At 38.1% G+C, this 27,500-nt stretch overlaps 3 protein-coding genes across 6 annotated transcripts in view; all 3 read right to left on the bottom strand.

Annotated features, from left to right (window-relative positions):
* The window catches only part of LOC138015674 (potassium voltage-gated channel subfamily H member 6-like), a 23,196-nt gene extending 18,277 nt beyond the window's left edge, over positions 1–4,919 (bottom strand). Inside the window, exons 1-2 of one of the 2 annotated variants that reach the window (XM_068862785.1) lie at positions 4,807–4,919; positions 4,530–4,717 (exon numbers count right to left, since the gene is read on the bottom strand). In XM_068862785.1, the coding sequence (XP_068718886.1) occupies positions 4,530–4,553 (24 nt within the window). In that variant the 5' untranslated portion in view covers positions 4,554–4,717; positions 4,807–4,919. Of the gene's footprint in view, positions 1–4,529; positions 4,729–4,806 lie in introns of those variants that run through there. The other variant, XM_068862786.1, reaches the window with a different exon arrangement.
* A 2,023-nt stretch (positions 4,920–6,942) lies between these two features.
* Positions 6,943–21,333, bottom strand: LOC138015573 (transmembrane protein 272-like). Of its 2 annotated transcripts, none has more exons than XM_068862648.1 (4): positions 21,060–21,333; positions 16,748–16,916; positions 14,255–14,314; positions 6,943–10,637 (listed from the first exon to the last, which is right to left on the bottom strand). In XM_068862648.1, the coding sequence occupies exons 1-4, from the start codon at positions 21,060–21,062 to the stop codon at positions 10,219–10,221; spliced, it is 651 nt and encodes a 216-aa protein (XP_068718749.1). In that variant the 5' UTR covers positions 21,063–21,333; the 3' UTR covers positions 6,943–10,218. The 2 variants fall into 2 exon arrangements, with proteins under 2 accessions (XP_068718749.1, XP_068718748.1); XM_068862647.1 differs by lacking the exon at positions 21,060–21,333 and adding an exon at positions 20,591–21,029.
* A 630-nt stretch (positions 21,334–21,963) lies between these two features.
* Positions 21,964–27,500, bottom strand: part of LOC138016355 (transmembrane protein 272-like) — a 15,879-nt gene continuing 10,342 nt past the window's right edge. For both annotated transcript variants that reach the window (XM_068863509.1, XM_068863510.1), the window contains exons 4-5: positions 24,789–24,848; positions 21,964–24,184 (exon numbers count right to left, since the gene is read on the bottom strand). In XM_068863509.1, coding sequence (XP_068719610.1) covers positions 23,799–24,184; positions 24,789–24,848 — 446 coding nt within the window. In that variant the 3' untranslated portion in view covers positions 21,964–23,798. The remainder of the gene's footprint in view (positions 24,185–24,788; positions 24,849–27,500) is intronic.

Below are 27,500 nucleotides of genomic sequence, written 5' to 3'. Positions count from 1 at the left end.
GTTCTAGTTCCTTAGTGGCAGCTTCCACTATTCCTGCCATCTCAAAATCCTTCCTTATCACTTCGGGTTTGTTTCGGAGGTTGTTTTACAAGCCAACAAGCCAGCGGGCGTAAATCGGCTTCATTCCAGATAACTTAGTGTTGACATCAATGGAGTATACATCAATACCTTTGTCGACTTGTTTTGCGATTTCTCTTGCATACCACTCCTGAAACTTTCCTTTCAAAAATTGCTTGGCAGGACCATATACTGTCAAGTCGAGCTGCTGGAAATAGTTGGTCATATCGGCAAGAACGAAAACGCAAACGCAGTTGTAAGCAATAAGCAATTAGGTGCTGCACACGTTCCGTCTTCTGTCCTTTGAACACGTCAAATACTAGGATAGCCTTCTGCTCATCACGAAGGGAAAGTTCTTTGCGTTTGTCCACGATAAACGGAAAAACAACCTTCTCCAAGTACTCGATAACTTTGTCTTTATTGCTCCAATGGTTTGGAGTAAAAGTCAAGTTAAAGTTATCTGAAAACGAGATTCCTTGTGGAAGGAATCGCGAGTCTTACTCAGATAAATTCGCTGCATCGGGAGAAAAAGACCTAGCATTGTAACCGTGAACGTTCGTTCCTGTAATCTTCTTCGTTTTGCCCTTTCATCTTACAAGTGACACATTTTTTGTCCTTTTATGGAGAGTATGACTAGCGGAACCGTAGACATAGGACAATGAGGCTTGGTCTAAATTGAGAATCTTCTGGCACACGGTGCATGGCTTGTAGTGTTTTAATCTTTCGCTGAAATGACGGTTTCGCTTCCTTCAAAAGTCCAGGAGCCACTGGTATCTTCTCAGTCGTAGCAATTCTGACTGCCATCTTCATGCCTTCTCTTTCCATGCAGTAGAGGACATTTCTTCGCCAGTCATGACTAAAGCTGACATAACTGCCGTGCTCGATCAAATGATATGGCTCGATCATTTGCCATAACTATTCCTTTGGCAATAGCATTTATCACGGCAGCTGTCACCGGTGAACCTCACTTTTAGTCGTAGGGCTTGTATCGTTTCGATGGTCTTTTTCATAATTAGGTCCGACGTCGCAGGCAGTAATGCAGGCCCAACTGCTGTTTCATTGTTTTGCTTGAATGAAAGCTCTCTTGGAATCACTGACCGTTTGCTTAGTAAGTCGAGGATTTTTCCTTTCAATAGATGCACTGTCTGATTGACTCCGTGCCCTAAAGCATGCTGACCTATTTCTGCTCTTTCCACGGCTGTCCACCTGATGTAGTTTCTTCGCTTTCTACCTTTGTTTTCTAGCATAGTGACTTCATTTGGGACTTCATCGGTTTCTCTTTCAGTGAGGTTTACAACACCTACATGTCTTCCACCTTCTTCTGTCGGTGCCGATGACATTGCTTGTAGAGAGTTTTTCGGTACCTTCTCAAAGTAATTTAAAATAGACATTGCTGCAAATGAAACGATGGAGGAAAACTCTCGAACAAAGCAAAATGACGGAAATCAATGTTTCGCTCAAAGCTACCGACAAAGTCGTGAATGGCGCAAAGACGTAAAAAAGCGCGGGAAAGTCTGCAGAGCGTGCCGCAATAAAGCGGGAAATAACAATAACAGCCAGGCGTAAACGATGGTAAAACTTGCAAATTAATTATTTAAACTTTAAACACAAGTAGAGATTTTCTTCAAGCACCTAATTGCTAGTCGAGGTTGGTTTATGTTTTTGGACAATTCCAAAGAAAGGTCAAAGATTGCATGGCCAGAAAGAACGAGATGCAGACGCACTTCTTGTCGATCAGTACACTGTCGCCTTGACTTTGATGAAGGGCAAAGAAAAACTTGTACCCGATGTTGTTGGCCATGTTCCACAAGAAATATCACGTTTTGTGTACTATTTTCTACATCACAGGGGTAGCATCGATGCAGTAGCGGAGGATGAAAAGTATAGGCCTTCTCCAATTGCAAAGGGAGGACTCAAGATAGTCCGCCGAACCACGTTTAAAATTGACAACAGCCGAGCCGTCTCTTCTTCACCGTCTGAAAGAACTTATTGGAAAGAACTACGAGCTTCTTGACGAATCAGCTACAGATGAAGAATAATCACTTGCTAGTGACAATGAAGACGATCTGTCAATTGTGTTCATGATTGATCAAAACGTATGGTGAAAACACAAAGGTTGCGTCTACAAGTTCAACGATCAGCTTTCACGAATTTAAGGCTAAAAAGTCTACGGAAAGGGGAAAATTCATTGATAACAAAAGCAAGAAGAGAAAAACGGTGGATGAAACCCCTGTCATTATCACAGTTGGTATCGCTTCCAGCAAGAAAGGCATACTCAAACTCATTCGAGGAAAGTCCTTACATGTACCTCTAAAGGTCAGCAAGTCTGCATCAGCAGAAACTGTACGTGAAGAATCGAAGCTTTGAAGAAAAGAGCGGCATACGATGGGTCTTTTAGAAGTGACCGTTCCTCTTCTCTACGTAAGTCAGGTTTTCCCTCAAGGACTCAACGGAACTGTGACACACATTGCAAATCAAGTTGTCGGCACCACTGTGAAGCTCGGGAAGAAAAAATAGTTCGTCGGGTCGGCCGCTTACAGTGTCATGCCTAGAATGCCTTATCCGATGCGTATTCCAATGATCTTTAACAGCGTCCAAATCGTCTTGCAGCGTTTGTTAAAGCAAAACCATATGCACTCCTGTTGAAGTTTGTTACCCGGACTAAAAATGTCTTATTCTATCAGATTCTTATTAAAAAACGTCAATCCACCAGCTCGACCTGTTTCTTCGGTAAACTTTCCACCAACTTTCGATACGCTGGTTTGCTGGAGATGATCCGTATTTATGGGCTTCAATATCTTGTCTCAGTGTGCACTGCATGGCTGCCATAACACCATTTTCTGTCCCACAATCTGTTCGCACCCACCAACTTCTGAGACAGTGTCTAGGTAAAAATTGGGAGCAACCTCCGGGTTATTGTTGGATCTTGTTACTTTGAGCCACATTATTCGTCTGCTCCACCCGTCAATACAGCCGTGGACGGGGAACCCAAAAGGTTTTAATTTATCATACCCGTCCACGTGCCATGTATGGTTTGGTCCTGGAGAGGAGTACCGTCGCCTTTGCAACGCACGTGACCTTCTTTGTTCGCAACCGTTCCCTCATAAGATTCTCACAACGTGCCTTGGTACTTGCATGTTCTGCAAGCGGAGAGTATGCCACATACTCCTGTAACCACCACTGCAACCAGGACCTCTCAGCTCCCTCAAAAATGCCTCGCGTACCAAGTTGAAGTCGTATGTTGGTGTCCTTCTTCGTAGCTGATACTGTCGCAGTCTGTTCTTAAGTGTCGTGATGCTCATCGTTATATCATGAAACTTGGCCAAAAAGTGCACTATCGCATCATATTCGTATCCTCTGCTAAAAAAAATACGGTTTAATCTCCTTTTCATCTCCAGTGGGTATGAGCGAAGCTTCCATTGTTAACTGGCTAACCCGAGTGTTCTCAAAACATGGCGGCAGAGAGCACGAGGCTGTATAATCACGTGATATGAAGGTGCCCGTGCTTGTTACCAGTCTTCTAAATTTTTGTTGTGCATCGTGAAACGCTGTTCTGTTCTACGTAACTATTTCGTATCACAAAAGATTGTTGTGTTCCGTGAAAAATTGTTTTGCTTCACGAAAGATTGTTGTGCACCGTGAAAAATTGTTTTGCATCACGAAATATTGTTGTGTACCGTGAAAAATTGTTTTGCATCACGAAAGATTGTTATGTATCCCGCTCAATATTGAGTTGTGTTTTGCCCTTGTGGGGCACCGTAATCACGAACTCTTTTTGTTCAAGATATTTTTCAAACACAGCATGAATCCATGATGGAGTAGATATAATCGACAGATATTGGACAGTAAGGGTAAAATAAAATCGTAATTTAGAAATCGGGGCATTTCTCGTCAGCCCAACTTGAGGAAAAACTGTTTTTCATAACTTTGGCAGTAATTAACATGCTTAGTTTAAAGACAAGATTATAATGAAAACTCCAATCGAGGGAGAAGATATTAAGTAAGTCAATATCCTGCGCAGCTGGCGCAGGTAATGTTGGCGTGAGAGACTATTCTCCTCGCGGCTTGGCCGCTCGTTAATTTGCCTCACGCAATAGCACCAGCTACGCAGGATAATAATTCAACCATCGAAAACCAACTGGAACAAAAGCTTCCCGTCTTTACTCTGATCATGAGTAACGGATACCGATCGACTCATACAGGGAACACGTCAATTGAATCGTTACTGAGATAACAAGGCGCATTATGAATATGGGTTTTACCTAAGAATGCCAAGGACAAAGAAAAACAAACAAACTTATATTCAACTACAGAATCACATGAACTGTAGCATACTCGACACCTTCAGAACATAAATATGAAACCCCAACGGATTCAAGTTAACTGTGTTGAACTTAACTTTCAGGTGTCGTAACCCAAATTTATCAAAGAATTGGTAGGTTTTATTTTTGATTCCTGAAGTTATCGCTTACCTGTTGTCCAAGAGAAACAGGCATCCCCGAGTGGCACTTCGGGATGACGGACTTGGTTTATCGAGTGCGCGTTTCTTGCAAAGTGAAAAAAAATTAACATGCAGAAGCATCTGTTACCTTTTTCGTTCCCGCATTATCCTTCCTCGTGTGAATTTAATTTCAAATCGTCAAATAGGCGACGAATTTCCCTAAGGCGATGTCAAATTTTTACATGTAAAAGTATATAGCACCCGAAGATGACAGATAATCTTTAAAAAAGTATTGACAAAGAACTTACGATATTCTACGACCAACGTTAAAAGATCGTTCTCTTGTTGTCTTTAAAACTTTAAGGCCGTAAGTTTTAAGGTCACACCACATCTAGTGATAAGTTATTCATCAACTTTGTCGCTCTAAATTGATTTTGCACAAGTTGAGTGGGTGGAAGTACATCAAAATGACTCTTTTAATGTTTGACTATTGACACGAGATAATAGAAAAAATGTGTATAGCACTGTTTGTGGTAAGAATTTTTTTTCGGCGAATGAGACCGGCAACGATAACCGAGTTGATCAAATGTTGCGGTTTGAAACATTCATAGTTTCAAATTTTAATTTCCCTAGCATTTGTTGCCTCTTAATATCAAGTCCATCAGACTCGATTAGCATTCCCACAAAAAAAATTCATAGAATTATCATAGAACCAAGTGATGCGAGTTATGTATGAAGTGCTAAAGAATGGGACATTATTTCTTTCAAGAGTGAGAAAATGGGACAAGAATTGTATATATTTGAGCTTAAGACGCAAGAGAGAAATGATCTTCGCTATTATCTGGAAAATTTAAGCACCAGCATCGCAGAGGTCATTGGTTCGGATCCTGTTTGAGCCACATGTAGTTTTCATTTGTCTACAAGAGACAATTGCTTAAGGAGGCTCGAAACAAAATATGTAGGCCAGTTTTTCAGAAAAATTGATTTTTTTGAAATGTCTCTCTAAATTTTTTTTCACTGACAGAATTTTTTTAAATTTGAAAGGCAAACGTTTTAAGTTAATGTAAGCTAACATGCAAAAAAAGAAAAAAAATTTACCTTCCGGAAGCAGAGATATAAACGAGTAAAGTTGCAAAATCAGGAAAAATGAGGGGGTTACAAGATCAGCATTTACGTATGCGTCACCAGTTCATTCGAGTACACACGCGAGTGAAGCTACAGGCCAACACAAACGGATTTAAGTGACCATTAACCGTTTGTGTAGAGTTTTCGTAGTTTTCAGCACCGCAACTTTGGAATGCCCTGCCACTAGAACTGCGTCAAAACACAAATATTTCGAGTTTTAAACGATGTTTAAAGACACATCTTTTTAGATCTGCTTTTCAATGAACTTACTGTAATTTTAGAACAATATTATTTTTGTATTAATTTTTTGAATGATAAATTTTTAAAGTCAATTTATTTGTAGTATCACCATTATCGTAATTAGCATTATTTACTACTTTTTAATAATTATTATTGTAAATATCTTTAATTTCTATTCATTGTAATGCGCCCATGATCATTTTATGAAATGGACGCAGAAGTATTAAAAATTATTATTATTATTATTTTCGTGAATAGGAGATGTCTATTTATATTCCACTTATATAGGAATTAGAAGAAATGTGAGCGAAATTAGCGGTATTTGTTTATTTCCGGCGACCCATTTTGAATCGTGAGCTGACGCGAGCAGCTTTTAGAATTTCGTGTGTGACTTACGCGCGCGCGCTCAGCTGAAAACCCTTTCGAGCCTCCTTCATAAAATTGTCCCGATAAGCGCGAGGAGACGCGAGGATCATTTCTCTCTTTAGACAGGAAGGAATATTTACAAAGAAAGCGAATCCCTTTTAGTCTCCATTGCCAGCTAAAATCTTGGACATTTCAAATAGAAAATAAAGACCACCCCTCCCTCCAATTTCAATGATAAAAAAAATAGCGCGATTCAACTTGCGCGCGGATTCATCACTGATTTTGGGGAGAGGGGTTACTAATTTTTCGTTCTGTTTTGTCCAAGATTGTAGTTCCAGTCTATCAGTTTGGTCAAGTATTCTGTGTAATCAGACTTTAATTCGTCTCACACCACGTTCCTTGACGGAACTTCCGCCCACTGGTTGATTGACGTTTGCACAGCATTTCCGCTGCGGACCGATGATACTGGAGTGGAAGCCTTCAACAGTCAATCAGATCTAGGGTTTTTCACGAATTGCTCGATAATCATCATGTGTGTGATGTAACGATAATTTTATTGGATAAAGTAATTCCACATTACCATTTTCGAGTTTTAAATAACCTAACATAGCCCGTTCATAATCTCTTATTTTGGAGGCCTGTGGTGATAGCTAGCAAAAGGAAGTAGTATAAGAATGACATACATAGAACACAATAAAAGAAAGGAAAGACGGTAAAACATAACTTTGTTTATTTAATAAATTTCAAACATTACTATTACGTAAACTTGACCATGTACAATAAACAAATTTCGATTATGATCATTAATTTACTTGATGTTTCCATTCAGACGGGGATTTCCCCTAAGAAGACTTGATGATAATCAAGATGCATAAGAAAGGAGGCCTCGTTTTACCAATACAGAAAGTATCCTAAACATTCATAAAAGCTAACCTTAGGCCTAAAAACCTTTCTTTAGGCTAGTTAGGCCTAAGGTTAGCTGTTATGAATGTTTTGGATACTTTCTGTATTGGTAAAACAATTACCTGTGACCTGCCGGATTCCCGCCATATTTCCACCCCATACACGAAGAGACACGACTCCTCACTCTTTAAATCGAGCGGTATTCTTGTCCTCATGTAAGAAGTTCTCGAATCTCGATGTATATATCACGAACGATGTAGATATATAAAGACATGGGCGTTAGTAGTCATGCTGTGTATGTTATAAAGCATCTTGATGTGGTTAAAACTTGATGGAAAGTATCACGAATCATGATGTATATTTATCGGGAAACTTGATGTACATATTGCTGAAGAATCTTCATGTAAATAATTATATCAGATAATCTTGATGTAAGTGTAGCATCGTTTAACACGTAAATATGAGCTTCGATATTTATATGGCGAATTTTGATGTATGTATAACAGTCTTGATGTACATGTACAACCACTTGATATATGTATGCCATTCTTATTGTGTAAATAGCACATCTTAATGTTTTGTCCCTTTTTAACAAGCATACTGCACACAATGAGAAAGAAACAGAACTATGACAAAATATGCGTTTCCTTTTCTTAGAAATTTCTGTGACATACCCCGGTAGTTACTCTCACATACAATAGTTGTTTACTTGAATAGACATGTAAATTTTGTTTTCCCAATACAGATCATGTGATAATACTCAGGAGATTTGATCCTTTGTCTTGTTCATTAAAAAGAGTGCATGCCGACATGAATGTTTCCATGTACTCTTTTAAAGTGCCTATATAGTAAAAAAATATCTTTTGCTTATTTTAAAGACCTTTCAAGATAATAAAGAATGGTGTTCAAACTTTTATCAAGTAAGGCACAAACTTATGCCCTCTACGCTGTTGCCATGGCAATCATTTTTCCTGCTGGGTCAATTCAACACAGGATTGATTTTGTTTTTTATTGTCGTGATAAGACTTGTTCACTCTCAGTAAGCTTATACAGAGATGTAAAGCATTATGGGCAGACACATGCATTTCAAGTCTGACCATCTGCCTCAACTTATCTGTTCAAAATCCAAAATATTTGTTTCATTACAGAGAGGGACTGGAAACGAGACTGTTGCCATGGCAACCTCTTAACGGGTATCACTTTGTGTTCTTATCGCTGGTGCCACGTTTGAATCTCATTACTCCAATATTTTCGCAGATATTCTCAATTTTGGAATTTATTACAGTGATTTGTGCAGTTTGAGATATCAATTTTTTTTAAAAAAACTTGAATATTTCTGGAACGAGAGAAAGTATTCCAAAATAGAAAACACCATTCTTCATCAATATGAAAGGTCTTTTAAAATAAGCAAAAGATAGTTTTTACTTCATAGGCATATGATCTGAACTGGGAAAACAAAATGTACAACCAAACAGGTGTAATGATATGAGGGTAGATTTCTAAATAATAATTGCTTTCAAACATGTTCATGACTGAAGATAGTTTTTTTAGGGGAGCAAGGCTGGCACAGTGGTGACAGCACTTGCATCCCACCAATGTGGCCTGGGTTCAATTTCAATTCCCAGACTTGGCGTCATATGTGGGTTGAGTTTGTTCAGGTTCTCTACTCTACTCTAAGAGGTTTGAATTGATTTAAGGGCCCACTGACGTTTTTTTGGATGCGTTGCAAAGGATGTAATGGTTAAGTCATTTCAGAGAATTTGCATTAGTTTGGTCAGTTTCCAACTTTGGTAAGCCAATGCCCCTAAATATGACGTCATCATGCCACGCCCATGGTTATGTGAACAATAAAAGAAAACTTTAAATTGATATGTTAAAATGTTAATCTGAGAATGAACGAGAGGAAGGGCGAGGAAAAACCTTCGATGCAAACAACAGTTCGTGTGGTGACTTTTGCTTGTGAGTGGGTTTTCTTGTCATCTCGATATGATGACGTCAGTTACCGGAAGTAACATTACACTTCCTTAGCAATGCGCAAAAAATCCCTCTGTGGGCCCTTAAGTGTGCAGTTTCCAGTGCCCCAGTGCTAAATACCGGTACACTTGACGCTTAATTAAAGTCGATTATTTAATAAAAGTTCATTATTCGGAACCCAAGTGTCTTTCTTATTAACAACTTGGCAAGGTATGATGATCTCATCTGTTGAGAAAATTGGCTGGATTTTCAACAACCAGAGGGAACGTTATGTAGAGGGAAAAATAAAAAGAAAGTTTCGTTCATGTCACAGACACCAATCCTCTAAAGACTACACGCACTCAAAAGATCTTATCTCACCAAGTTGTCAAAACATCTAGATAAGAATAAGCTAATCATCATTTAACGATTCAAAGGGCCCTGAATTAGTCTTTCCTTTTTCAGACAACTTACAACACTCATTTTTCTTCTAAAATTTCCCTTATTTCCCAAAAACCCACAACAAACATATCTAAAATTATTAACATTTCTGTTGCCCCTGTGGTACAAATTACAAACCTGTTAAATAGCAATAAAATTATCATGTCCTATTAAATATGTCTCCACACCAACATCTGCAATGTTCCCAACCCCCTACCCCCATAGTGCTTTACTAGTTACAATACGTACATGAAATCTTTCATCAATGATATTGACCCATTTCACTACGTGTCAAACTACATGTAATCTCTCTGTTACAAAAGCTTAAGTTGCCGTAAACAAAGCACTTTGTCTATACGGAATTTCTTGCCATGTTACCATGAAGACAGAAGGAATTGATATTACCGGCACTACTACACAAATTTAAAGATGAAATATACAGCTACAAAACTTCTCCTGCAACTCCACCTTGGAAAGATGACCAGGTAGACAACATATCATGCATTGGCAGGACGGAACAACACTGATCATACTACAAGGATAACTTCCACTCTCTTCACAAAAAACAGCAAGGACAGGCAGAATTGTTGTAACCTCGTGGAGGTGCTAGGCCGTAGATACCCACCACAGCATAAGAAGAGAGAGACAGGGATTAGTAAATCCCAAATAGCCGTGTTTGTAGCACCACTTAATTAATCTTTTGCAGTAACAAAGAAAGCAGTACAACTCGCGCAAACACCAAGACAACAAATACAGAAACATATTGAACCCATTAGAATGTAGCTAGCTGTGATGACCCAAAATGCAAACACGTACAGTGTTGGATTACAATAGTTCAATGGATCAGAGGGTGGTGGAGTTGGATTTGGTTTATACTTGCTGTAAACCCAAATATTTCCTGCAATAAACCATGTAAATAAAAACAGATTCAAAACACCGTCAATAAATTTTGTGGACATAGATTGGTCCTCGTCAATATCAGCGTCATCTTCATGAGTTCTTGCTCGTTGACAAAGTACTATAATGGTTTTTAACATTCCAAATGATCCTCCCACAATAAGATAAATTGGAATGAAAGGTTCCACTGGGCAATCATCTCTGTATTTAGCTCCTGAAAAAAAATTGGAAAGGAGGTCTAAAAGTGATTGATTGAGCAGGAGTTCTCCACTGGGTATAAAAAATGGTGAGCAGACTGACTTGTGAAGTGAATGTGTCATAAAAATATAAGTTAACAGTTAACATTCTGTACCTAACCTGCTGAATGGCCATTCAAAAATTTGGAAGTAGACTACCATTTAGGATAAATTTTACAAGGGTATAAACTTGACCTTATTACCGTGGTTGGCTATATCGGTCATGAAGTATTTAATTTATTAACTACTTAATAACCGAGAGTGAGGTCGTTACAGCAAAATCTTAAACTGAGGCCTTGCTGTATTGACTGAGCGACAGCGAGGTCAATACAGCTAGGCCGGGATTTGAGATTTTGCTGTCAGTAACAACCGAATGGTCGAAGTTATTAAGTTGTTTATTTATGGCTAACTGAACAGTTCTAAAGAAGAAAAAACTAATTTACATAATCCATAATCGGCCCATGGGCATTACATGAGAATAATGCCCTAGCGCTTAGCTGCTCTTAGTCAATCACTGCACACATTATATCGGCCAGAAACACTAGCCATATAATAATGATATTTGGTGATTGTTAAGATATACAGGGGATATTTAATGTTAGCAAGCTATTGGCTTCTTCTACATCAATATTACTAGACAACTCATTCTTGTTAAATGAGGCTAAAAATATGTATTACTGACTGAGTTCAAGACCAATGCTGTTAAACTGTGAGCTGCATTTTTCCACTTTAATTTTAATATCACAAAATCCACAAATTGAAGTTAGAAACAACAAAGAGCTGCAGCTTACAGTACAGCACCAGAACAAAACTTGTTAATGAATTAAGGAATTAAATTTTATCCTGTCTCAAAATCAAACTTTTTAATTTTATTGTGCCACGCTGTGGAAAATGGCGTGCTAAATACCCCAATCTGAGTAATTGAGCAAGTGTCTCAGGATGTAACAATGTACAATTATATTCACTTCACTCAAAGGTAAGGTTAAATTCCATATATACAATGTGGGTCAGCAGTTGCCCCCCTTTTTGTGGGACCTGCGGCTGTGGTGCTTTTGCAGAGAGATCTTCATGGCACTACCACACCCTCATTTGTTTGCTTGCTGGCCAAATGAAAAACAGTACCATTTTTTTTGCTTGCAACATTTTAATTCCTTTCCCTCTCATCAAGTTTCTTTTTGTGGAAATGAGCACTTTAATTGGTTGATTCTTGGTCACATGCCCCTGATCAAATTCAAACGTATCCCAACCGGGAAACAATTCTGCAGCTGCTGCCCGCCCTGGATGTTTTGCTGCGATTGTTGAAGGAAAAGTCTAAATAATATTACAAAGCAATAGACCATATTCGTATCCTCAGTATTGGACTGGAACTAGCTTGCAATGGAGGCTAATGCGGGGAAATCTTTTCAAATGCAAATACTTTTTAATGTATTCCCCCGCATTAGCCTCGATTGCAAGCTAGTTCCAGTCCGATACTGGGAATATGAATATGGTCTATTAATGTCTGGTCTCCTGGGAAACCAGTTAGTTTTGTTTTCCATTGAGTCCTGATGTTTCTCATGACTTGATGTCTCAGGAAACATCAGGACTCTTAGGAAAACAAAACCAGTATCATGTGACCATATCGTTGGCTCAAGTTTACAGCTCATCAAGGTCAGCTTTTTTTTTTTTAAAGTAGACTGCTAACAAGGTGCTGGGTTTCGATTGGATCATAGGTTTAAGCCAAGTTAACTTATTATAATATAGATACTGATGAAATACCAGGCAGTGTTCGACACTAACGCTTGCCCGATTGCCCGGGGCAAGCGAAATATATTTCTGTGGGCGAGTAAAACAACTCTAAGACTTACCCGATCGGGCAATCAGAATTTTTGGTAGACTAATATTTTGCGGAACGATTTCATTTGCAACGAAGAATGTGACTAGTAATATAACGTAGTCGCCGGAAACACGATAAAAAAAAATGTTACATCGTTTTGCTGTCATTTATTTTTTGTTAAAAATATATTGGTACAAACCTCAAAACAGATTGCAAGAAGAACATGTTCGTTTGTTGCAATGGAACCCAGTTTCCGCACTGCCAAATACGCCACGATACTTTGATATCGAACAAGCGCACAACTGACAAACCTCAGAGGTCGACGGTGCGCTCATTTTACTCCCCCCTCTCCATCAGTGCTCCGTTTTACGGGCATTTAAAGCTACTTAGCTACACGGAAAGGAAAGAAGTCGAAACAAGGATGCGAGATCCGGGAATCGAACTCAGGACCTCTTGCACCAAGGCCGCGCACTAACCGACTGTGCCATCCTTTTTGAGAACATAATGTTGGATAAACGGCATTTAATTCAAAACCAGCCTAATCTCAGAGAGATATAGTAAAGGAATCTCGGTTGATGTCTTATAGAAAAAAAATCACTTAAATGTATGCTTATCAAGGCAAAACTGTGAAGGCTACCAGAACACCATGGACACAGCAGGAGTTGCGTTGGTCTGTTAAACCCATTTTACACACATTTTACTCAAAACTGACATTTTTACAAGGCCCCTTTGAGTTTTAATGGGCCACAGGTATTTACTATAGAAGGCGGGAAACCGAAAAAAACCATGGGCAACCAAAAAAACAAAACTGGTTGCCCAAATGGCAAATTACTAAGAAAGTAAGTGTCGAACACTGCCAGGATTTCTCCTTTTACTAAAAGATCATATCTTCACCGCACGCAGAGAACATATCATTTTTATCTTTCACATGTGAGGATATAGGTGTTGTCATGGTAACAAACATGCTTAGCCAATAAAACGTGAGATTCCTCGTCATTGTAAGAAACTTGACAATTTACATTGTCATGATTAGTTTTTCATAACTTTCATATCTTGTTTCATGTTACACAACATGTGTGTTTTAGCGGTTGGTGACCACTTTTTCATCATTTTGAAAATGAGTAAAACAATTTGTTTTAAACTTGGACATTTCATCAATATCTATGTAATAAACATAACATTACAATTGGCTGCTTGGGGATACGAATTTTATCTTCTCGTGCTGAAAAAACCCTACCACTCGTTCGCTTCACTCACTCGTGAGAGATACTTTCAGCACTTGAAGATAAAATTTGTATCTCTGCATGGCCATGTAATATCCTCTATGAAAGAATAAATAACCCGGGAGCTCTGCTTTTAATCTTGGCTAAATCTCTATATTTAATTAATTATTAGATTTTCTACCAATTTTTAAAGCTACAGTACCAAGCTCACCAAAATTGATGAGTATAATCAGAAACCCATAAGGGTTGAAACGTGTAATGCGCGTTCACAGCTTCCGAATATTCAGTGCGAACTGATTGGTTGAATGTTTCAGTGCTAAGTACCATATTTGGAAACCCTTCTCTCTTGTTTTTCCAAATATGGTACTTAGCAAATTGAACATTCAGAAGCTTGTTTTTCAGCACACAAGGGGCGGTTACACGTTACAAGTTACACGTTTCAACCCTTATGGGTTTCTGGTATAATATCTGAGGCTGTGTAAGGGAGCTGACTTAAAGTTAAACGGATTACTAATCTAAATTTGTTAGATGTTACAAATTCCACAGTTGCACTTACCCATAATAACCATGGCAATTGGCAATGCCATGAGTAAACTAAGAGCAATAGTGCAGCCAACTAGACAACAATAACAAAAACAAAACAAGCCCATTAACAAAAAACAAAATCACTTCAAACAAAGACAAAAATTTGGAGTCAAATCAATAGGAACTGTTAAATTAAATAAGAATGTACCATAAAATTACAATGGACCCTAGAGAAAAAGGAATGAAAGGTGGATTGTCTGGAAAAGGATGCAGAGAATTAGCTGGATAGATAAGGTATCAAATGCAGCACTGTGTTGAGTAGACTGCAAGAAAAGTGACAATAACTCGAAACTATCACAAAGAAGACAGGCAAGATGGATGGAAGATGTTATGAGAGACAGGGAGGGATGTTTAGTACAATTAGCGGTAATTGAAGGAACCATTAAATCTTGCGGGAAAAGATCCAGAGGGAACGAGAAGAGTAAGACCCTGGAGAATCTCAAGGAAAAAAATGCCTACTATGGTAAAATGAGAGCCCTAGCAGGAGACTGGGATTGGTGGAGACTCCATCCTTGACTTGTTGCAGCGTACTTGAAAGAAAGTCTTTGAAGTGCTGCTAATGATGAGATACATCGTGAATGTGATGAAGACCATGCTAGGTGCCGCCCTCCCTTTCTCAAATTTAAGACCGCTTATGCCATGTAATGATTAACATCACAAACTACCAAGTCTAAGTAATAGTAAGTTAAACATATTTTCTTCAAAGGAGTTACCGGTAATTAAAAGTGAATGTTCACATTATTGATGCTTGTCTTAAGTTAAAGTACACTGTCCTTAATTATTAGGTAACTCTTCATGTTTACAATGTACTTGTGGGGGAACAATTGGGTGCAAAAGAAGAAAAGAGCAATCACAATTTTTATATTTTTCTTTGTTTGAAAGGAAGCAACTGCCAATCATTGGCCCAGGTGGTTTACAAGCATGGTCATAGTACCCGGCATGGGATAGAGTGTTTAAACACTAAACTTAGGATTTTGTAATGACATCTGCAAATGGTTTGACTGTAAAGTCTTCCTAGTTAAGGACAATAAAATGAAGGACCTGCCTCAAAACTCTTCAATGTTCATTATAACCCAGAGGGAAGTTAAAGGATTTGTACACTCTTAGGACATGGAGTTCCTGGTGATGTGTCTTTAATAATGTGATATATCAATCATTGTTTGGAGATAATCCTATAATTCTTATTTTGATATAACATGACGGCAGTACCTTTGTTGCTTAACTTCTCTAAAACTATGCCCAGTAAAACAAATTAATGATTTAGGTTTCTGACTGCGATACTGGGAATAACAAGGTCTTGGCTTGTGGAATTCAGCAATTAGGCCAAAAGTAGCCTCTACCTTGACTATTATTCAAATACAATTACAGTTACTGTCACTTTATTTAGAGAGGGAGATACAAAGTGTAAAGCATGTCCTACACTTGGTGAATATTGTGTGGGTTCTTTTACATCCCACAGTGCTATGAACATTGAAGGGTTGTGATTTACTAGCCATGGTCACAAGTGCTGCAGATTTTTACCAAGGTAAAAACAATCTGGTTCTGGACGGCTTTCCTCGCGCCGAGAGTTGAACAGTAAGCCCGTATGAGGGCCATACGCGATGTCCCTCACAAAGGGATTTTCTCAATAGTTTTGCAATGAAAGCGCGCGCGAGATGCGAACTAAAACAACTTTGTTGCTATATAAATCCCGACTTTTCGGCCAAAATGAGCGACGTAAGTGAACATTCCGAATTTTGTTACCCCACCCCCCAAAAAAAAACAAACAAAAAAGGGAAAAGCGTGGTGCTCATATGATAAAATGCTTATTGACTGAGTTTATGTCGGGCCGGACAGGAAAATATTTGGCCCTTGGTCATGGCGCACGGACCTCGCTGCGCTCGGTCCGTATACCATGACCTTGGGCCAAATATTTTCCAGTCCGGCCCTCCCACTCAGTCAATAAGTACATAGTAATAACCTTGTTGTCGCACACCTTGAGAATACAAACTGTTTCTGCAACAAAACAGTTCCTCGTTTGAAAAAAAGACTGAAGTGAGATTTTAAATTCTAAACAAAAACAAAAACTTGCTCTGAATGGCGACGTCTTTGTGCTTTGCATAAATAAAACAAATTTAACTAAGGGCAAAAAGGTTTACTAGATGTCTTCACAGAGCGTTGTATGTTCGGATCTGCCATTAAGACATTCACCAACGGGCAGTGTGACCCCGGCTATCGTCCTTATCTGAGAAGACTAGTCTAAGAGCATCAAACCATTTGCAGCGGACGTTACAAAGGCAGCACGTTCTCCTCAGTTATTTAAAGACCCTGAGGGTTGGTTTGGTCAGAGTTTTTTATCTCGCGACCTCCCGCACAGCTTTGTGATGCTCAACCAACTGAGCTAACCAAGCAGCGGTTGAACCCAGCCAATTCACTCATTGTTTATTGTCAATTTTAGCACAATAATATTATTTTGCTGTATTACTTGTTCCAGCAAACAGTTGTATAACTCTCTTGCAGAAGTCGAATGAGCCATCAGAAGTTTCCTTTGCTTCTTTAATTTGGCCAAACAGGGAGTCATAGCTTGGTGGGGGTCCTTCCTGATCAGGCCAAATCTTGTCATCCTCTTCATGAATATGAGTAGTTTTTTCAGACTAGAAACAAAAGCAAGTCAAACTATGAGGAAATATGGCAGAAGGAAAGAGGAGAGGGTTCCCTTTAACCATTCCTGACTTATACCTGATAACCACCTTCAGTTGATCAGATTGCCCACACAAGGCACCACCTCACACAGGGCTGCCAGTATGAATTAATTCCCAGCAGTTTCAATAAGTACCGACAACCAATGAAAAACATAAGCTACTTCACCCGGAGAAGTCGGCTACTTTTTGTCTTACCGGTAAATTGAAAAAATTAAAGGCAGATTCTTTCAAACCTCAGACTGAAACTACCTTGGATAATGAAGTCATCTTAGAAACGCAATCATCAATTTTGCTTTGGAAATGTAGCGTTTGGCCATGAGACCCCTCGATGATACGCTGGTTTTTTTGAATGAGGTATATTTGCTGGTCAGCAATGCATTTGCCAAGATTGTTCAGGTTTAAGTGTGGTGCACTCAAATTGCACTTTAGAACAGGTTCCCCAATGATGAGTAAGTAAGTAAACTTCATTTCTATGTCAGGATATAAAACTACATGTAGCTGAAGGAATAAATCCTTTTACTTTACGAGGGACACAAAAAATAAATAAACAAAATTCATTTAAAAACTTATTAAAAAAGATAATTTATTTTACATAATAAAAACAGAATTCCAGCAATTCCAACGCTCATTCTTCAAGAATTTACTCAAGTTGCGCTTACAAATTTTTGTGATAAAAGTCTTAAGTGATAGACAATTTCTTTCTTCTGAGCTGTTGGATGGCTCCAAAGTTTTGACCCAAGGTATCTTATGGAGAGCTTCCCGTGGGTCACTGTGACAGTGGCAAAATGGGGCATAGAAAAGTCTGATCGTCTCAAGTTACATGTTGATTGCTGAGTTGTGAACAGATTACAAACTAGTTTAGGACTGAATCCATTTTAACTATGTATACATTAAGACAAAATTAATATCTTGCAGTCGCCTGTTTTTTAAATTGGGTAGTTTTGCTCTATATTTAATAAAGCTTCGCAGTTGAGTTTGAATGCTTGTCCAGGCTTAGATACTGCTCTTAGCCCTCTTTCTTGCATTCTTTCTTGAGTAAAATCATCTAGCATTTGACAGAGTAAAACATACAGGAGGAGAAGGTTAAAGGAGACAGTTAAATGTATTGAGTGGACACAGATGACACTTACCCTTTAAGTAAGTCACATCTGCCACAATACATTTCTTGCAAAATTTGTTTTTGCAAGCTACTCACTTACATGTCAAATATTATTTTTCGCTAAGTGTTGCATCTTGTTTGTCCAAAAATAATGAACCCTCAAAATAAAGACTGTTTAAAGATCTTTCAGTAGAAATTTTTTTGTAATTTAATATTCTCTGTCAAAATTTGCATAAGAAGGAGAAGACAAGATTTATTCAGCTAAATATTTCCACCTTCAACAAACATATTTTACCATTTTCCCCTCGAAATTTCACTTTTTGTGTGCCAAAAAGTTACGTAAGACAGCAACAATAGCTGTAATCTTAACCAACAACCGAGCTGAAATAGGCATGGGTCTACTCTGTATTTAATGTCACAAACTGCTTCGCAATGTAAAAATCTTTCAAAAATGTATCTGCAAAGCAGTTTGTGATGTCAAATACAGAATAGACCCACACCTCTTACCAGAATGATTACACCATTGATGTTTATGAATTTTTTTTTGCACTCACTGCTTTCCATATAAGATAAAACCTCAGTTATTTGCTGATAAATGGGATTTGGTGAGCTAATCAGAAAGCTAGAAATGCAATAACTGAGGGTTACATATCTCCTAAAAATACAACTACAGTTGTAAGCCTCAAATCCTGAGAGAAAAAGTGAAAAAAATATATTTACAGAAGGTAGCATTCTAAAGCTTGTGGCTGTGTATGATTAAAATTAACCCTCCTAGAAAGAGGCAGACAGTAAGCTAAGCTCAATTTACAAAGTGATCAGAATTAGATTCAAACACTGCTTTTTCTCAGAGGACTTAATAGACCACTTTCATAAATGGCGACCAACTTTACATTCTTTTGTATTTATGTTAATTAGACCTACTGGCCTCGTTTTAAAACAAATATTCTTTCGAAATTTGCTCGTCGTAGCGAGGTTAGTAGGGCTTATTAATGTTAAAACAAAAAAATAATTTATTTGGTCGCCATTATGAAAGAGGTCTATTAGGGGCAGCCAATGACCGGATGTCCAAATTTATTAGAATTCCCTAAAAAGGTTTCCACATTGCTTTGAAAGCTTGTTTAGTGAGTTTATAGCTGCCCTACAAAACATTTATAATCCGTTCAGATGTACCAGGGGCATGGGATCTGAAGAGGAAATCGAAGCATCCCAAAAACCCATCAAATCACTCCGGACAATGCAGAAAATAGTAGGTGAGTGAACTTTATTTATCTGGCTGTCCATAAAATGAATTTTCAAAAAGAAACATTGCAATTTGAAGTTTTTATGGAACATTTTCCTCTATCAGTTGAATCGGCCGTTACACAACACTGTCTCAAAATAACGTGACGTGACGTCACATGCTCTCGCATCCTTAGGGTTGTCTGCCCATTGGGGAACTTCAGGTGTGTAGAAATCTCTAGGTGGCTTTTTTGCCTCGTCCGAAAGTTCTAGCAATCTTGACAGGTCTGATAAACTTTACATCACATAATCATCCTTTTTTCCCGAAAATTTTAGGGGACCATTATTGTTTAGGATATGATTCTCAAACAAACTCTGCCAAAAATTATGAAGTTATAAATTTTCAAATTTTCTGCAATTTGCAATATCACAGTTTACTCTTACTGTGCCCAGTAAAATCCTAGCGTTCTTCAATGTGATTTCAAAATTTCCAGGCACTCTTCAGACTCTTCACTACTCTCCCGAAATATCAAGGAAATCTGTTCAGAAAAATGTCCAAAATTTTAGAGCGCATTGAAAGTCTGAGTTTGAAAATTCTAGTCCACCTTTCTCCCAAACAGATATTGTTTACTGAAATTACTCGTTTGGTATCCCTGACTTAATGAGCATATTATTACTTATAGCCTATAGATGTTTTCTTTTCCACTCTAGCTAGTTACGTATGTGCCTCACGAGAGCAGTTGACTAAACACATTAAATTTAGGCAGGTTGCACTGTCCCTAATTGCTTGCTAAATTAGCCCACCACAGCATGTGGGAAGGAGAAAATGTAACGAGGCTGTATTAGACCCGATTTCAACATCATTCTCATGAAACTGAAAAACAGGTGCAAACGGGTCTTTCACTCAAGCTCCAAAATGAAGTTCTCCATTTTGCTAAAACTAAGCTTTCAGTTTGTAAAATATACAATTTAAATATGCTTTAAGCAAAACATGAAGCACGTCCCATAGAGAACTGTACAGTTACCTCAGATACACAAAATAAACAATCTTTCTCCCAAGACGGGTGTCCATAGTGAGCACATGGAAGAAGAACACACACGAGAAGGCATTCAACAAAATATAAATTCCTTTTGATTGGAAAAATATAAATTCGTATAACAAACTTTTATTCCTTACATATGAAGCTATCGTCTTTCGCTACCTAAAAGCACAAATAAGCTCAACTTCCTATCAAAGTCAGCCTAGTTAATCTTGCGTTTTAGTCAGTCAACAAATTGAAAAGACAAACAGATTATATATAAGTCTTACCTTTGGTCCAGTGGGCTTTTTGCGAGTTTTATGCACATCACTTGCTATTAAGAACTGCATGATGATAATTTGGTATGCTAGACAAAAGAGGCGAATCCTCGAAGCGACGAGCAAACTGATTATTCAGCTTGTTTTTACCACCTTGGTTCGAACGTGCATGCATTTGATTACAGAGTGGTAGAATCCACTTATGCAAATCCAGAGGAGTCCAGAAGCGTATTTGACAAGTCCGGAATTGGACTCGACAAGGAGTTGTAAATAAAAGAGTCCGTAATTGTTTATCCACTGTATAAAGGCTACAGCTTCAATGTATTGGATCCTGGAACCGCGCGCATTTCCTCGATTCGGAAATCAAACTATGGAAAAACCAATTTAAAGCACTTCCTTCAAGGCAATCCGTTGGGCCGATATATTGCCTTGGTTTTTGAAATTATTAGCCTATCATTTAGCCTACATTTTGATAACTTACCATTTTTTGTCTTATTCACACAATTGAGCAGCCAAAACCGACGGTTTTTAACGGAAATATTGCCTCCACATCTCGCGTCTGAAGCAGTGACGGGAATTTCGAGAAACGCATCAGGCGCTAATATCTTGAAGTGGCATTGAAGCCTAACACTGTTAATCAACTGCACAGCAAAATCTTTCAGTGAGGAGACGCCATGAGATTCTTTACAGACCAAAAATTTGGCCAATGGCGTGTCAAAAGTCAATCAACAGAAATGGAATAAAAATGATGAATATTTTAATATGAAAGGAGCAACCACCTGGGACCAACCTGCGATCGGGTGGTCTTTTTTCCATGGGGTTGGGTGTAGGGGAAGCGCACGGGAGAAACTCCCAAAAAAACCCAAGCACAGATTTAGACACCCATGCAGCTGCCTGCACCGGACGTGTAACTTGAAACCTTCTGTATGCGCAGGCTACTGGTTGCCACAAACAATTGCTTTGATAGCTGATTTCTTGACACGCTTTCAAGCTACTAGCTAGCCTCACTTCAGAGCAAAAATTCATTTGAGGATGATTACCATAAGTCTCATGACTCAAAAAGCTCTCTGTGCTTGAGGTACAGCTGAGAAAACGTCCAAAAATATTCAAGAAACAGGTCATTTTTATGCATCCCAGGCTTTACCCTTTACAGCAAATCACCAAAATGTCTCTTAAGAGTTTTTTTTAACACTCTCAGAAACCCTTTTCAGAAAAATGTGGATGGTACACTACATTTTTTTGCAAATGACTTTTGACCAGTTTAGTAGGCTGGGGGTAGGGTGGGAGTGAGCCATCAAAATGTTACTGGGGATGAGTAGGAGAGAAATGGATAAAACCCAAAAGAATTTTCTGCCACCACCAAATGAAGTTAGTAACAACTAATATATATATAGAGCAACTTTTACTTTTATTGATATCAAAAAACTACTTTTACAATAACACAATTATTTTGGATTTATTATTTCTCAACAAAAAACTAACCCAACATTTTACTGCTCTATTTTAGCTATTAATTCCTGTTCCACACTACAATATTAAATGCACACAATTATCATAAATCCTGATGCCTTGAACCTGTTCTGCTCAAGAATACAAAACTAATTGACCGAATGCAAAAATGGCCGCCAGCAAATTATTCTTTTGTCTTTGTGTTAATTAGCCTAACTAGCCTTGGTCACACGTAAAATTGAAAGAATTTGGGCTGTAAAACAAGGCTAGTTAGGCTAATTAACACAAAGACAAAAGAATAATTTGTTGGCGGCAATTTTTGCATTCGGTTTATACCCATACTTTTTTCCAGAAAAGGTAGGTATAAATCAAAAGCAAATGGGAAGGCACAAACAGTGAGGAGCAAACAAAGATAGATAATGTAGGAAAACTTCCCAAACAATATTATTGTTATTAGTTGAGAACTTCAAGGACGAATACATACATGTACCTCTTACAGGGTTTGTACACTTTTTGTGTCCTAAAATTCCATGACTTTTCTAGGACTTTCCAGGACCATACAAGACAAAATCCATGACCTAGGAAAGGAGGAGCGTTGTGTGACAACCCTAACGACGGCTGCAAGAGAGACTACTCGAATACATGTGTGCGTTCCAGAATATGCCAAAAGTTGAGCTAATAATTTTATTTTGCTTGTGCATAGAGCTTATTTTCCAGGATTTTCCATGACTTGTCTTCACTTTCCAGGATTTCCAGGCCTGGATTTTACAAGATTAGAAATCCACGTCTTTCAGGATTTTCATGACCTATACAAACCCTGCTCTTATATTTGATGGTTTCACCTAAACACACAGGGATGATTGCAAGTTACATTAATTTTCCAAGGCCTGTAATCCCATAGGCACGATTGAACAGCCGTTTTTTGTGTCCACGTTCCTCTGCGCACACCACGGCTGGATCACTGGTCCAGCCAATTATTGTATTTTCCACCAATCAGAAAGTTGCCTGCCTGCCAAGTACAAAATACAATTGCGACAGGTGCTATATCATGGACAAACGACGCAGACCAGTGATCCAGCTGTTCATGGGAGGAGGATGTTAACTGCACTCCCAAAATGGCTGGAAATCGAGCCTAGTAATCCCAAAGAAAGATGTGAACTATAAAAAAGGGTCCGCCACAACTGTATGTCAAACCAAGAAAAAGAATTAATAATAATAATAAATTATTGGAGAACGAGAAATTTTGCCCTACTACAAAATAAATTATGTTTTCAAAACAATGCTTTATAACTACAGAGCAAAGAAAGAAGTCTGTATTCATTGTTGTGAACCAGGACTGGTCAACTGGTACCCTACAGTGGACAGAATAATAAAGCCATAACATTTTGCAAGTTCAATTGACTATAGTCTGATGAATAATAGAGCAAATTAATGAGACACCTTACCTCACTATTTTATTCATTATTTTAAAATTATTTCCTACTTGAAATTTACCTGACACCAAGATCTGACATTTATGATTATAATTATAATATTATTATATTTATTCTAAACAACTGACATTGTTATTATGATTAAAAGACAAAAGAAAAAATGTGCGGAAAATCATTACATTTGGATACTTTCACTTATGGCAGACAACTCAAAATGATGGTACTGTCATACCTTGCATGTAAGTTCTAGTGTGGCCATACAATATAGAAATGGTTGAACCATGAAAAGAGATATTGCAACAAAACTTGGATTTGTTTCCTGGACATTATTTTCTTTATCAGTCACTAAACATTGCTGCGCACATGGCAGCACAACAAACACAACAGCACAAGACCCCCATCATTATATAGGTCGCAGTTGTTACCCAAAATGCAAACAGATACAGAGTCTTGTTGCAGTAATCAGCTGCATGTTGATCATAATAATTGTGGGGTTGATAATTTCGATAAATCCAGACATTGCCACAGATGAACCAAATAAATAGAAATGTGTCCAGTACAGAGCTACAAGGATTTCGTCGCTTGTCAGAGTCATCATCATTGTTGCTGCTCCTGGACCGTTGTCCCAATGAAATGAGGTTCCTGAAAACACCAACGGATCCAGCTACTATGAGGTAGATGGGGATCTTGTCTTCAAGAGGACAATCATTCTTGTACTTTGCGCCTGCACATGACACATTTCTCAGTTAATTAAGAGAAATAAAATAAAAAGCATGCATGATGAATGATCAATCAGGCTTTTAAAAGAGTTTCCTGAACCTCTACAGTGATTTTCTTGTAATAAAACTTGTCTCAATTATTTGACATACCCGGTAAGTTAATTTTTTGTCACCAACATCATCATGAAGTTTTGAGGTGCAGGGATGGCGCAGTGGTGAGAGCACTCGCCTCCCACCAATGTGGCCAGACTTGGCGTCATATGTGGGTTCAGTTTGTTGGTTCTCTACACTGCTTCATGAGGTTTCTCTCCAGGTACTCCCGTTTCCCCCATCTTCAAAGACCAACATTTGGTTTGATTTCCATTAATTTGTTGATTTCAGTTTACAGTGTCCCCAATTAGTGCTCCAGCACAAGAAGACTAAACAATAATAATAATAATAATAATAATAATAATAATAATAATAATATTCCTTTCCCTTTTATCAAACAGAAAAAATCATGTGTATGTGAAGGTCATCAACATGTTCATAAGAGATTTAATCTGAAAAACAGCTTTGTACAGTCCTCAAAATAATATAATTATTATTATTATCATCAGCACTACTTACCAATAACAATCATAGCAATAGGTATTGCCATGAATAGTCCGATGGCAATGGTACAGCCAACTAAAAAATGATAATAAATACCTTGTGAACAAACACATACTACCCTACAAGTGCACAAATAATTTGTTAGTTTCTCTCCAACTGACACAAACATATTTTGCATATTTTGAAAACAACAAAATGACTTTCTCACAGAGGAAGAGGAAAGGAAAAAATCAATCATAGATTATTCTTTGGTTTTTCCAGCTCTGAAATGAGAGATGATATCAGACAAAGCACTTAGTGTGCATAGAACCACCCACTAGCCTGGTTTAAATTTGCACAGGAGTGTCTGTGCAAAACACAATCTTAGGCAGGGAAGCTGCAAGAAAAATGGTAAAGAGTATTATCCTACATGTATTGACTCTCAGGGGTTCCCTGTTGACGATTAAAATCGTCTGGTGTTAGAGTAAAATACCCTGGTTTTAGAGTAAAATACTAAGTCTGGCCAGTTTAGGTGCCAAAGGCTTACTGGGGACACATGATCCAGAACGCTAAGCCTTGATAATTATTTTGACCAGTCCATTCACCAGCAGACAGGGAAGCCAGTTTGGTTGAGACACCATGGTACGTCAACCAACTGCTAACCAACATGTCAAGCCACGTTTTTTACGCAGAAGAAAGTGGTGATTGCGAAAGCATACAGTGAGAAAGGGTCAAATGTCCACAAAGCAGCAAATTGAATAATTTTGAGGGGAGTCCATGGGGAACAGTTACTTTTTGGAGAGGAAGTTCTTGCTATCCTGTGCAGAGAGTCTGTGCATAGTATAAGAAACGGCAAATGAAGGTTCTGATGATTTATTGGATTTACAATGCATTAGCCCTAAAAAAATGCCAGACTAGACAACGTGACAATTGTCAGTGCCAGGCCACTCATGAATCAAATTTCGTTGTTACACTCAAACACTTCAATGCTTTTAGACTTATGATAATGGTAGTTTTGGTACTATTATATGATTTATCATTTTAGATCCCTGCATGATGTCCTTTTTAAAGGGTAGGTAACCACGGTATTGTGATGTTATGTAAATCCCTATTTTATTATTAGACAACCACCTTGAATATTGAAAACAAGAAATAGAGTTTTGAAGAATTTTACAATATTATTAATAATATGAAGATGCTTTGTTGGTTTGTAAATAATGTAGCCTGTCTAATGTCTGGTAGCCAAAAATATGGATTTTAAAAGATTTCTTGTCTTGCACCCCTTGGTGCAAAAACGTAGCAACATCACTTCCAAGATGTTGTTACATTGACGCACAATTGGGAAGAATTTTAGACTGCTGGACTCTGTGAATTTTTTAAAATCCTGCTATACATATGGACGCTTTGTATAATCTATCATTTATGTCCTCACAGTTGAAGGAGATCGGGGCTATCACTCTTGAATCAACCACAAGTTGATTGTTAATGAGACAAAAGCTACCATAAATCATCTGAAGTATCATTTTGTGCATTGTCGTCTGAAGTTTCACGTGACATACTGTAGCAAAAATTTGAAGTCAACCAAACCAAATATTCAGATGGAATGACTTTGGAAAAGCGCGGGGAAAAAGCAACCTACTAGTCCCGGCATGGTGACGGTCAGTCACATGTATTTTTAACCCTTTGACGTCCAAACCGGCCGAAACCCGGCCAGACTTTAGTATTTTACTCTGTCTAACGCCAGACAAATTTAATCATCAATGGGGGATCCCTGGGCGTCAATGGGTTAAAGTTATCAACCGATTAAAATACTCGAACCTTTCAGCAAAGGTGTCAACGTGTGAACACTGATCCAGTTTTAAGATCAAAGGTCGAGCCATGTAGAGTGCATGTATAGCTGGAAGGTCACGTCCTGAACAAATCCCATTCTTACACAATTCTTCTACGCATTAGTTCGGTTAATCCCGTGTTAAACTTTGTTCGATCTGAAATTATGGTGCTCAGTGAAAGATTGCAAATGAAGAAAATTCAGGAGCCTTCAGATGAGTATTTTTAAAGTAATCTTCATTTGTGATAAGTAACTTGAGTTGCTCACATTTACACGACAGTTAATAAAAGCTATAATTGTGCCTTATCCAAACTTCTCCAGGTGAAATGCTAATAAAAGACTCAGCTTCTACTGAATGACCTCAGTTGTCTCTTGCTGTCTAAAAATCACCCAGGCTGATGAAAAAGAACAATTTCTCAAGTTGCTCATTATGTTTATTTAATAACAGTCTACAAAACATCACCCTTCACTAAATAACACAGTCTCAGGAATTGTATCAGGTAGAGTTTCATTTACGGGACTAAACTGGCAGAGGACAAAATGAATCATTGTTATTCTGAATAGGCCTTGCTAATATGTATATTTTAGCCAAGCCTAAAGGCAGAGCTCCCGGATTATTATTTAATTTATTCTTACTGGATGTACTCTTAGTGAAAATAAAAGGTTTTGGAATTGTCCTCATTTTGGTAATTCTGGGTACTGCTCAATCAAATCATTTTCTTCGCTTTCTTTTACCGAAAAACTCTTTGCCTAACTAGTAAATTCCACGGTAAATTTCATGCAAAAAATCGACATCGCATGAATCACGAAGCGATGAGTGCAATATCGATTAAACATTTTTTAAAAACAACGCATCCACTTGAAATAATGCACCCTAAAAATAACAAACGGTTTAGTGTCCAAGAAAAGAATTTGTGGAG

Source organism: Montipora capricornis, chromosome 9 (assembly GCF_036669925.1).
Source record: "Montipora capricornis isolate CH-2021 chromosome 9, ASM3666992v2, whole genome shotgun sequence".
NCBI classification, from domain to species: Eukaryota; Metazoa; Cnidaria; class Anthozoa; order Scleractinia; family Acroporidae; genus Montipora; species Montipora capricornis.
The sequence above is the reverse complement of the archived record's forward strand: the minus strand, read 5'-3'. Positions and strand labels throughout refer to the sequence as shown.

Excerpts from the sequence above, each read along its gene's own strand:
- LOC138015573 (XM_068862647.1), bottom strand. The coding sequence starts at position 20,650 with ATGCAGTTCTTAATAGCAAGTGATGTGCATAAAACTCGCAAAAAGCCC. Across the intron at positions 14,315-16,747 it reads ACAACTGTTTGCTGGAACAA|TTGGCTGCACTATTGCTCTT; the intron begins GTAATACAGCAA and ends ATTGTTGTCTAG. Across the intron at positions 10,638-14,254 it reads AATTGCCATGGTTATTATGG|GAGCTAAATACAGAGATGAT; the intron begins GTAAGTGCAACT and ends ATTTTTTTTCAG.